At 42.7% G+C, this 12,944-nt stretch overlaps 1 protein-coding gene across 1 annotated transcript in view; it reads right to left on the reverse strand.

Moving 5' to 3' along the window:
• Nucleotides 1–1,590: 1,590 nt before the first annotated feature.
• Nucleotides 1,591–12,944, reverse strand: part of PANX1 (pannexin 1) — a 28,168-nt gene continuing 16,814 nt past the window's right edge. The window contains exons 3-5 of the mRNA XM_061457881.1: nucleotides 5,593–5,816; nucleotides 3,897–4,567; nucleotides 1,591–1,914 (exon numbers count right to left, since the gene is read on the reverse strand). Of these exons, the coding sequence (XP_061313865.1) occupies nucleotides 1,829–1,914; nucleotides 3,897–4,567; nucleotides 5,593–5,816 (981 nt within the window). The 3' untranslated portion in view covers nucleotides 1,591–1,828. The remainder of the gene's footprint in view (nucleotides 1,915–3,896; nucleotides 4,568–5,592; nucleotides 5,817–12,944) is intronic.

The following is a 12,944-nucleotide window of genomic DNA, read 5'->3' on the forward strand; positions in this document are numbered from 1 at the left end:
CAACCTAGTAAAGGTCAGAGGGGTTGAAGCTTTGCTGGGAGAAATATGGCAGTAAAATTGAGCCCTTTGGACCACCAGTGTCCAACACAAGCCCTGTTTCTTGCTGGTAATGCAACAGACATCAGGACTGCAGCTCTGCTACTGTCCTGTGCAGAGGTAGCGTAATACTATGGCTTTTAAGGCTCTCTTTTAAGTAAGGTTTGTCTTATTTGAAAGCCATATAATAACTGAAGAGTTCTTGTAACGCTCACTGAAGCTACGGTATGACAGCACTTTGGGATCCACTTTAACAGTGGCTGCCAAATCCAAGTAGGTACACTACCTCTTTGAAATCTGCTGCAGCACATAAACACTTCTGTGCAGAGATGGTAGCACCAATTACTTCTTTCCCCCCCTCATCCTCAGCCATATGGAGGATGTTGACAGTTGAGAACACAACAGCAGGTGACACAGATGAACCAGAAAATGGAGCTCCTACCTAGCTATAAAAGAGGGGCTAGTGTGTCTAAAAAGACAACTCTGAAGAGGTGGCAGGTAAAACATTACATGGACAATACAGAACCCCCATCCCCACCTTTGTATCCAAAAGTCAAGACAAAGCTCATTTTACTGTTCACTGAAGGTAGAGATCCTGGGCAGAGGGAAGACATGAAAACTGAATGCTGCTCTCCCAGAACTGTCCAACAGCAAACCAGGACAGTTTTCCAATGCTTCCCATTCTATTGTCCATTCCAATCCACTTCAGCATCTTGATTAAAATCAAGTCACAGGACGTGTGGGGAGAACACCCTTTTGTCATATTTACATCTACCTCATTTTGGCTCTGCTGAGGCACTCGGGTGCTACTGTAATACAAATGACTGTCTTCTTGAGTGGGGTTTGGAAAACAGCGTAACTAATATTGCATTTGATACTAAAAACACATGGAAACAAATTCCACAGGTACAAACGCTACAAAACTTGTGCAAACCATCACAAAATGGAACCAACTTCACTGATCTTCAGTTTGAACTCCAAGGCGGATTATTTTAGCCACTAAGACCAAAATAATTGAGAAATAGAAATGAAACATTTAGCTTAAGTATCATTCCATTTTGTGAAAATTAAAGTGTTAAGACATCATTAATTTACGAATCCATAAAAAATTCAAAATCACCAACATTTACAGTGCCCCCTTATACTAACCCTGGTTGTAGTTTCTTTCCTATCAGAGCCAAGTAATTAGCCCCACACATCACTTGAGCTAACCAAGACATCTGACTGAACTGAGCTATGTCTATTTCTCCTGTGAGGACAGAGCCAGTATCAGAGGCCAGCCACCACCTGGTACCGGTCAACCATAGTCATTAAAAACCAACAAAGAAACCCCTTATCCAGGGCAGGGAGCCTCAAGATGCTTCACTTACACCCCATAACTGAGATGGTCGCTCCCAGCAGAGCAACACTTCAGAAGGCAAAGTGGCCATCTCATGTTGTTACCTACAGGGTTACGCGTCCCTGTTCCCTTACAGTATAGTGCTAGCTCTTTCCTGCTGCCAGCTTCGATTGCATTCAATGCATGTGACTTGTTTCTCATGACAGACATTTCTTGTTGTGTGTTTCGTGGCTGGTTTCTTTCAATAAGCAGTGAAAGTCCACACCATGCTTTTTCAGGTGCGTGATTGCTGATTATTACGTAAGTAGTCTGTAAACCAGTTTGGCCCCTGTGGAACTGTGAGGCCATGGAGAGGGCTGCATCCAAAGAGCAGCACCTTGTGTTCAGCACAGCGCAGGTGGAGGACAAGCACTCCTGCAGCATGGAGCTCCTGCCTGCTGCGGTGGGGAAGAGTCAGCATGAAGAGTCTAAGAGTCTTTGGCGAAGCTTTTTACCTTCCCTGGGACTGGTGTTTGCACTTGCATCATGGTCTGTCAAAACTAGAGAGAAAGGGAACCTTTAGAAGGGAAAGGGCCATCAAAGCACTCAACATATCCTCATTTACAAAGGAACTATCACCAGGACAGTGTCGTGAGCTGTCCTGCACTGCGCTGGAGCTGTAGAGCACTGGTTTGTTAACACAGTTATGAATTAAACCATGCTGATGCCACTAATGACAGAAGAAAAGACAATGAGCCACAGGCAAAGGTATGCTGATGGGTGATGAAGTCTGCAGCTGTACCCAGGCAGGAAGAGCCAGAGCTGGTCATGAAATAGCAGCTTCTTTCTGCAATGCATTTTGGGAAAGCTCCAAATACGAGTTTGTCCTGCTCTGAAGGAAAACAAGTTTCTGAAGTGTTTTGTGAGATGAAAACTGTCTCAGAATTTCTGCTTTCAGGTAAAAGTGAGTCAGATTTTCTATGAGCTTTTTCAGCTCCTTGAGCAGAGATGTCCACTTTAAGCTCTTAAAACCTCCTACCAAACCCACCCATCTGCCATTTCAGAAAGGGTCATATTCAGAATGAAAACCACTTTCTGTCAGTTTCTCCAAATTGCTGTACTAAAGCTTGTTGCCAGAAGTGCTTCTTCTGGCTTGAAAATAATTCTGTTAGCTTGTCCTGAATTCCCCTGTTTTATAAATTGCCTTCTCCTCCAAACACCTACCAGAGCTGCTTGTATGGAGCTGCAAAGTATGGAGGAACAGTAACCCTCTGGGCGCTGCTGCTGCTTCTTTTATAAAGCATAAGGCATAGCTTTCTGAAGAGAAAGCAGCTTTAATTGTTTCTTGTCTTTGAAGCAGCTCCTTAACTTGCCCTCAGCACTCCGCTCACATACTCAGGTCAGCTGCTGGAAGTTTTAAAGCATCTTTTGGGTGGCATGGTTTAGTGTGAGGTGTCCCTGCCCACGGCACGTGGGTTGCAACTAGATGATCTTAAGGTCCTTTCCAACCCAAACCATTCTGTGATTCTATGCTTCTATGATCTTCAGCGAGTGACAGATGTTGTGAAGAGGCAGCCCACAGAGTCAAAGCTACTTCCACCAGGGGATGTAGCACTGGCATCCTGCTGCCTCTTTGGGGACAGCCACAACAGCGCCCATGCTCACAACAAATGGGAAGAAGGCTCTACCATCCCCTTATGCCTCTCCCTGGGTATCTGGCTTCTCTAATTCTGCACTTGGGGGAACTGGAATCACATTTAAGGTATGCCACATTTTTAGCAGGATACCTAACACTACATCTCATATAGAGATTGCTCAGAGTCAATCACGTCTGGGAACTGGTGAGAATATTCAGAGAACACCAACCCAGACTGACTCAGACCATTGTGGCAAAATCCAGTTCACAGTCAATCTTTGTAAGAAGGAACGGGTGTATGTTCATTGGCCACAGTCCCACTTCCTTTCCTTTGCCACTTTCTGTTCCTCCCTCAGCGGCATTTCTGTGCATCAGTCTTATTTTATATCCAGCGGAGATTTCTACCAAAGCCTGAATGAAAAGCAGAAGCAGCAGTTACTGCTCTTTTGAGCTAATCTCTGAAAAACAAATGTCCATGAAACTACCAGTTCTACCACTGGAGCTTCTTCAAGTGCAACCTACTGTGACAAATGTAGAGCTCTTCTACTGTTCAGGTGATCTCAAGGAGTTCAAGTTCAGATAGCTGAAACCTTTTACTGCTAGAGGAGAGACTGCAGCAAGGACCACCAACTTCACAGACACTTCAGCATCTAGCCTGTGTCCCTGACTTCTGGCACATGCATGAAGTTGCAGCAGTTACACTGCAGACAACATAGCAGGTCCATTTTCTCACAGAAGATATTAAAATGGTTTTGGTAGGAATACCCATCTAGATGAAACCTGCTTTGTTTTGCATGATTGAATATTTGGTTTACTGGATTCCTTATCCAGAAGGTTTGGATGTGGTGCTTTTGTGGTGTTTCTTTCCTTGGTTTTTCTTTTTGAAGGAATAGCAGGGCACCTTACCTTGTAGCTCTGTTGCATTTTTTCCCAGCTCTTCTGTAGCTGTTTCTTCAGGCTTCTCCAACACGGCTGTCCCTGGCTTCCCATCTATGGTATCTGTCTTAATAGTGCCGAGGTTTACCAAAAGTTGCATGACATCAAACTTCTCCGAAACTGCAATGTTCTCCAGCACTTTGAGGCATTTAAATGATTTAAGTTCGCTCACATTCTCCTCAAGAAAGAGGAGGTAAAGGCTTAAGTCATCGAAACACTTTGACTTCAGCTTCAGAACATCGAAAGTTGGCAGGATTTCATACACTTTGAGAATGCCTGAATTCCACCTCCACGGAACAAACATTGCATACACTACCAGTGGCATCACTAGAAGGTAGATTATCAGGTTAATATAGCTGAGTACCTTGAAGACACCGACAGCAATAAGCTTGCACTGAACCACGTCTGGAACAGCTGTGTCATTCTTTAAGATCCCAGTTTTGATAGTGCAGAGGAACTCATCACTCAAAGAGGACAGGCTAATGTAATAGCCCAGGTAGAGGCATGCAATGAAGATAATTATTAGCGTGAGTAAACGGCAGGTAATGTATTTAATTATTAAGCATTTGGAATTCTTCTTTGTTTTCAGGTACTGCTCCACAATCGGGTATTTAAAGTGGCTTTCGGATATTTCCCACAAACTGAAAAAGAGAGGAAGGAAAAAAACCCAAATCACATAGATCAGATGCTGCAGCATTCACCTACCTCAAATTTCCAAGAAACCTGGTACTCTAAAACAGACACATGATTGGAATACATCTTACTGGGGTACATTAAGGGTAATCTTACTGAAGTCAATAGAAAAACAACAGAAGAGCAGATAAATGTCACTAACTACAGAAAAGTAGCACTCTAATACAGAAAAACAACACTCAAAGAAAGCGCAATTAAGAGACAAAAGAGCTCAAAACACTGGAAGAAGGGAAAAAATACTGCTTTGAAGCAAAAAAATATTTTTGTTCTTTTCCAGTACAAAAGAGGTATAAAAGCAAAGCCATGAGGCAAAGCAGAATTCCCAAGCACTTGCTTGATAATAGCACGATGGAAGGCTTATTAATTGTCACGACATAACTCTACATTTTAAAGAACAGACCTAAGTCCCCGTTGCACTGGTTGGGCCTCTGCTTTGTACTGCTTTGTACATGCAAAGAGAAATGGGTACCCTGACCTAGGATGAAGCAGCAACTGAATCTGGTTAGAACTGTGCACCAGTCTGATCAGAGAGGGGGGTTTTGCTTTTGTTGGGTTTGGTTTTGGGGCTTTATATTTTGAAGCCTTGCAGACCTAGTTCAGAAAGGACAGGAGATGACAATAACAGGCTTTGCTCACAGCATGCAAGCAACTGTCAGGATCACTGAGAACTGAGTACTGCAGCCATCCCCATTTTCTTCTGCTGTGGTGGGTAAAACTAATTAACACCTACTACAGCTGAAGAAATCAGGACATGATCTGAAGAGCTTGTCAAATACTGCCTTTGAAAACAGAAAGTTGCACGTTCCAGCTCAACCCAAACAGTGATTTCAGATGTCTTCCTTTTTATAACCAAGATTAAAAGGGTGTCAGGTCACCATTCAGACCTCTGCAATAAATTTCTAAGCGAGTGCAAGTGTCGCATCTGTTAAAAGCTTAAGGAAAAGAGCAAAGAAGCCAAGCCCCAGCACCTTACCTCTGTGTTAAGTTCTCATTAACAGCTGGAACCAAGTCAGCAGGGTCCCTGGGGTCTCCGCTGCGGATGCTATTAGCAGCTTTGATTGCCCTGTTATAGGCTTTGTCAAGTTCTTCCATAATGAATTTGAGGTCTGAAGAAAGGTGAGGTGCTGCAGTGAAGCGCCAGAACAAACATGGGAGATACAGCAGGATAGCGACGAGCAGAAGGATGTATGGGAAGAACTGAAGGGAGGAAAAAACATCAGATTAGGCTCAATCTGGATGTAAAAGAAGTTGGCCAGTCACCATCATTTCCTGTAAGTCTATTAAATTCCCTATAATTGTATTTAAATGCTTTTATTAAAACCCACTTCTGTGGTTATTTGGGGTATGCAGGGTAGCAAAATCTCTTTTCAGAGAGCTCCGGTAACCTTGTTGCTGCTTAGAGCTTTGCTGAAAGCTGAAAAAGGCAGAATAAAGTTACCATGGTCCTGATAACATTTTCTTTATCTATTCAGAACTGCATTGCTGGAGCCTGAAATTGAGAGGCAGCATTAACCTAAGCAACAACAAACAGCAAAGGCAGCTGCCAGAGAGGCTGACGGAAAGAAGAGGACAGTGTCACACAAGGCACATCATCACTGTTCATAGCAATTAAAATGCTCCAGACACCAGCAGCATCTCTCCTGCTCTCCATTAGCTGCCAGCAGGTTAGTGAACAGGCCCTTTATAGTGCTGCATCTGCCTGCAAACACAGATGTTTGTTCAGAGTGCATGACAGACAGTGACTGTAAAGGATGCAAATGCTGTTGCAATATTTAAGGGAATTTAAATATTTCTAGGTAACTCCAAAGTGGAAACCAACACACAACATCAGAATGGTCTGCTGCTAATTTCAGCGCTGAGATGTCAGCCCTTACACAGTCCCCATTGCTTAGGGAAGGGCTTGAAGCAGGTATAAAAGACAACTTGAAGTCTTTCCATCTTTCTTCTAGTCATCAACAAGTAGGAGTTTTCCACTATGAGATTTAATCTCTAATTCCCTTCAGCTGCTGGATAGATGGTGTTTTATTTTCTATCTGCTGTGATGTTATATTTAAGGAGTACATTCATGCACAGCTTACCCTTACAGAGACATGATGTAAGATTTAGTTAGACAAGCAGTTACTTAACAAAATATACTGCAAACTTGGCTAATCTCTAATTTATTCCATTCAACTTTCGATAAGCAGATTTAAGTCAAACCCAGCATCAGTTCCTAAGGAATCTTAAATCAGTTACGGTGAACAAACTTGAGACAGATTTAAGGCATCTTAAGTGTTATGGCCATGCACACACGCACATACATTGGAAAAGCCGGTGGAGAATTCTAGAGGAAACTTGGACTGAAGTGGAGCAGCCCTACTTATATATGTAAATATTTAACATATGAGATGTTCTCATATCCAGATGAGAATCTGGACCTTGGATTAATAGGTAACTTGAAAGTTCTGTATGCGTTTTGATGTTATTGAACATCATATATATATTATACATACAATATTGATGTTACTGAATAGTTGATATTATTGATGTTATCAAGGAAAGATACTTTTAATATCATCTACCATTAAAGCAAAATCCTATGTTACTATTAATACTAGGAATGCATAAGATGTATTAGCACCTAAATAAAACCTGACTGCTTAAAGGTACTGCATCAGCGACTGTATTTATAATATGAACCATCATTCTGGATATGTGCATTCTCTCCACAGGAGTCAGACTGGAAATTTTTGACACACAGTAAGACAAAGCCATGAAAAGCTCAAAATAGCCACAGAAAACGGAGGATGCTGTATTTAAAGGTCAGCTTTCCTTTGCAAACCCTATAAAGTCGTACTTTAACCGTTTCTGCTCAGTAGCAACATAACTGAACTTGGAAAAAAACTGCTTCTTCAGTCTCTAGGTAAGCCCTTGAGAAAGAACACTTCAAGAAAGGCTCACCTCTAAAACTGAAGCGGAAACACTGCAGGGATGGGGTAACCCACTAACAAGGTTGCTTCAAGCAGTGTTGACTGTAATTATGCCGTGCGTCCCACTAGAGGTAGCTATTCCTCACCATCAAGGAGCAAGCATGAATCCTGTACTGCTGTATCATAGGCTGTGGTCTGTCCCCTCTCACCTCACAGGCCAGAGGGACTTCGAGGGTTCCTTCTGACATCTGGAATTGCAGGGCACTGCTGATCTGCCCAGCACTCCCACTGAACCCATACTATCATCTGCACCACTCAACCATGCTCGCAAGTGGATTATCGGCGGTCATCACCAGGAATTTCTTCCCTCCGGAGCTCTGCCCTCACTAACGCCTCTCTTCCCTCTTTGCACACAGCAGATAACCTCAGACCGTCTGCTTTCTCCCAGGTCTATCCTTCCCAAATGAGATGTAAAGCTCAGGCATGTCCAATTTGTTTTTGTAGGCATCTTGTCAACTCAAACCCGACAAACAGCTCCAGATTCTGCCCTTCATATGGAAGGGCATATGGTGGATAATGCTACTAGGTCTCACAGGTCTAAGCCCTGGATGTCTTGGTCTACCCAAAGCTTTATGGTTTCATGTCCAAGCTCTTTCAGTCCTCTAAATTCTGTATTATGTAGAAGTAGAAATAGAAATAATCCATCTACAAACACAGCTTAAATTTATCTAAGCTTCTCTAAGCTGCTGGAATGCCTCTTCCATACCCTTAACAAATGCCAGCTTGTATAAGATTGCTGCAAGGCCTGTTTGTCTTTACTTACGTCTGTGTCACACACAGCACCTGCTGCCAGCCGGGGAAAGAATAAATAAAGAAACATCTGATTTAGTAAGGAACAACCAAAGCTTCTTAGGTTGCTTTGTGCCATTTGGAATGGCACTCCCTCTATTGGAATTTTACAGGCGTCAAGGGGTTTATGAATTCCCTTTCTGACCCCCAAAACTGGAAAAGCAACCAGCAGTATCCAATTAATCCTTATGATCTCTTTACCCTGAGGCCTACAGGATGTGCAGCAAGAGACTAGACAGTTGACACACTGAAGTCACAGCCCAAAACCTCCATTGTCCCAGTCCCTACCTCTTCCTTTATACCTAGAAAAAGACTCTGTGGGCACATACTGCACTTGTGCAGTGCATTAGCATCAGTCCTGTTGCTCTGGCCCAGATCTCCTCCAATGCCCCCCAATGTCTGCCTCATTACAGACTGTTGCGTGTAATGCCTTCTTCCCTTGCCCTTCCTCCTCTCACCAACTCCTTCACCACTGCCTCTTCTCCTAGTAGCATCACACCACTGGGACAAAGGCAGATTTGCCACATGTTTACTGGGCTCTCATCACTCCCACAGCTGTAGCTTAAGGCAGCATGAGAAACACTATGCAGCTCTTTTCTGAATGGTCTCAAAACCAGAGCAGCAGTGTGACCATTAGACCAGCTCACTTTGTTTGGAAACAAAAGGCCCTGTTTGTTAGCCCTTCCACAGCACTTGCTGCATGACTACATCCTTATTGGACTCTGGCTGGTTAAAAAATGAAAGATATGCCTGTTCTATTTGTTAACAGCAGGCTTAGATCACTAGCGAATTGCTTTGAACCATTAAAATTTAAGGCCTTGGACCGACAGGCAGAAGTGAAAATGCAGAGTCATCTGGCCCGAGTCCAAGGCTTCAGACCAACAGATCTGGATTATCCAACTCATCTGACTACATTTTACAGTCACACATAATGACTGCCACTTTTAAGAAGAAGACTCTCTGGTATTCATACACAGATGAGCATGTGCCATATGTCTTTTATGGTTTATGCATTTACATCCAAGGCACCAGGTACACAAGGAGGAAACGCTACTTCAGTTTTGGATCGTCTGTAGTATTTAAGCTAGATGGGAAGTGTCACTGACCTCAAGAACTGTATGGTCAAACATACGCCATAGAAAGATATTTGCCTAAAAGTACAACTCAATTTTTCCTTTCCTATCCAGTTATCAAGTTCCTTTTCAATGGCAAGCTCACAATGTTGGATGTAAGACAGTATGAGATTGTGCAACTGAGGAAAGATCCTCTGAAAGAGATTAGAACAAGAACGTTATAATGGATAAAACATCCTATAATTCAAAATGCTCCTTTCTGAACTTCATTCGTGAAAGTGCATTGAGGGCTACAACACTGTGCTCCAACCTGCACTGAGTCTTCCTTTCCTCCCAGCTGCAAGGAGAAAGGGACAGGCAAAAGCCCATTGAATTTGGCATTCCAACACAGAGTAGCAGAGTTTCAGCCAGGCTAATCCAAGCTCCTGGAAGGTACTAGGCATGGGCAATTATGATTAGTATTCAGCATGAGATAGACAAAACAAGTAGCACATGCACCAGGGACTCAAAATAGAGTCCCCTGTATGTTTCCTGCTAAGAACTGCTGAGCTTCTTAAAGCTAAAGGTGATGGGAACAGGTTCACCTGATCTGCTTGTCCCTTTGTGTGATGGCACACTGGGTGGGACAGCAAGCTCCCGAGGAAGCAGAGCAATAGGAAGCCAAGAGACCAACTGCCCTCATTCTACACTGCTGCAGTTCATTTCACTCGACAAACCTTTGAGCTCTGGATGCATTACAGGCTATACCCTCACTCCTCCTGAAAGCCAAGAGTACCTCATACCTCAGCAAGATACATCTGATAACTCAACACCAGAAACCCCCGAATCCTGTGTTAAACCAGTTTACTGGTGAGGCCCTGAAATTCAAGCCTTATCTGAGCAGAAATCTGTGCAGAGAAGGATTCCTCCCTCCAGGCTAAAGATGTTTGTGCTCAGTGTCACTGCTTTTCAACAAGAAACCGAAACAGGAGCTGCAGAATTAGTGCCTTTCTATCTCACAGCTGTACTCTTGAGAGTAACACATCCCACATGGCAGTCAAAGACAAAAACAGGACCAGATCTGATGCTGGCTGCTGGTTAGCCTGTGCCACAACACTCCACCAAGCCCTGCAATAGAGAAAGCATGATCTTTCTGGACAGTGAGAGCTCAGGAAATAGGATCTCCAGTAGTGTTATGATGCAGAGCCCTGATCCCCCATCTCAGCACATCACATTGTTTCCAGTCATGTTCTCTGCACTTGCAAAAGCAGCTATAAAGGTTATCATCAAAGCAAATAATTTGTGCACATCAAAACACTTACACTTCATGGATGTGTGCTGTTTCCTCACATCACTGACCATAAACAGGTTGTGCAAATTTACATCAACAAATACTATGAATGGAGAAGAAAAATAACCTGCAGTCTGAACCCTAGAAATCTCTTACCTATTTAACACATTGAACTCTTCTAAAGTCATGACCATTTATTCAAGCACCTGCATCAGCTCCTCTCATGAAGATCATCTACACAAACTCAATGTATATTTTCCCAAACAACTCTGTCTTCCCAGAATTATCTACATTCAGATAAATATTCAGAAAGACATGAATCATGTTCACTACATTTCAGTACACACTCACAGCCTTTCACAGATAAAGGCACATACAATGCTAACATTACAAATATTACAAGTGAATTTCTGATATTCCCATGACATGATTTTTTTCACCTTTGATTGGGAAGCCAGGGAAATAAGCTTTGAAGACCTCAGTCCATTTAATTTGTTAGAATTCAGCTAACTGTTCAACCAGAACTTACGCACGTGTGTAGAAGAAGGGTTTGAGTAATCTGTTTGCATAAGCACGTAAGACAGTGGAAGCATTACCATCACACTTTCCTGAAGGTGAAAGGAAAAGTAAGAATAAACCACAGAACGGTCTATATGTAACATCCCCAGCCTTAACTGCGCTAAGGTACAGTAAATACACAGCAGATGAAGAGGGCATTTAAAAAACTTATTTATAAGCTCAAATATGTTTTTATCACCCAAAGAACATATAGCTACTAAGAGTGGTGTGACGCAAAAGGCGTTTTCAAGGACCTAATCTACAGAAAGCTTGCCAAGGTCTGGATAAAGGTGGCTGATAGATGAGAACCACTTTAGCGGCATTTAGAAAACAACAGTTTTCTAACCTTCAGTCCTTATTTCCCCTGGGCAAATACTACTAAAGTGCCTGCAAGCATTCTGATTTCTACCATACCTAATAGTGGTGAAACAGTAACTTAAAGTCCAACAGCACAAAGCTGTTAAGTTGCACAGGTCTGACTTACAGCCTTGAGAAAATGCGTGCAGTACTCCACAAAGAAGGAAGCACTGAACTGTTCTCACTCTCTTCAGATGAAAATATTTCTCATTAAAATATAAGATCCTGGTGAGGTGTCTGCTCCTTCACTTTCACATTTCTATTTGCCACCGGACAGAGCCTAAGCAAAGGCACCAGCCCCAAAACAGGCTAATGTCAGCAATGACATGTTTCCAGAAGCAAAGGAATTAAGCTCCCTCTGGATATGACCTCATTCCTGTTTGAGTCAATGGGAGATGTTTCATTGGTATTCAGGGCAGAAACATGAGCTATAAATGACTCATCATTCTGGTTGAGATACAGTCAGAATTTCAAGTGGATCTCAAACCATACATGACCATTTTTACCCCACCTGTTACTTACTTTCTGTTTTGATGCAGCTTAAAAGCTGTATTTCTCCAGTTTCAGTTAGTAAGACTAATGTGACTGAAGTAGCTCTAATGCTACACTCTAAGAACAGTTTACAAATGCATCTGCATTCAGGTTTCCTTGATCTGCCAGCCCCTAATCCCTCCAGGATGGGTTTTCTAAGAGAAAACTGAGGAATCCTCAGCAAACTAAGTTGTTTAAATCACAAAAAGTGAGTAACAAGAACCAGATAACAATTATGATTATAGCCATGACATCAACATAACAGAGAACCTCATGGGCAAGGCAGGGGTTGGTGCATTTACAGACAAGCAATTCAAAGAACAACCCACATGCTAAATCTTACTTCTGTTACAAACAGTGAGTATTGTCAACAAGATAAGTTTCACTTCATGCATACAAAGACTTCAGACCCACTCCTTGTATGCAGTGTTTTGAACAGGTCCTGCAGCACTTGCCCTGCACTTTTACAAAGGTCTGAGCCAGTCAACTGACCTCTCCTGGCTGGGCCATGTGCAAAGCCCTCTTCTTTTCTTCTTTGTGTCAGTCACATGAACCATTTCCCTGTGTTTCACACTGGTATGAATCCACCTTCTTCTGAAGAACCATCTACTCCCTTCACCTTTCTTACTTTTATCTTCCTCCTTGATTCTCACCAATTAATAATAATACTAGGAAATAGAGGACTTAAAACAAAATCCCTAGAAATCTCTTGATCAGAGGCAGCTCCACTCTAGCAATCCAGATTTCAGGGCTAGAGAGAGGCCATCACTCAATGCCC

The sequence above is a fragment of the Pezoporus flaviventris genome, unplaced genomic scaffold (assembly GCF_033815535.1).
Source record: "Pezoporus flaviventris isolate CSIRO_AGI_PZ_B2104156 unplaced genomic scaffold, CSIRO_AGI_Pfla_v1 ptg000025l, whole genome shotgun sequence".
Lineage (NCBI taxonomy): Eukaryota > Metazoa > Chordata > Aves > Psittaciformes > Psittacidae > Pezoporus > Pezoporus flaviventris.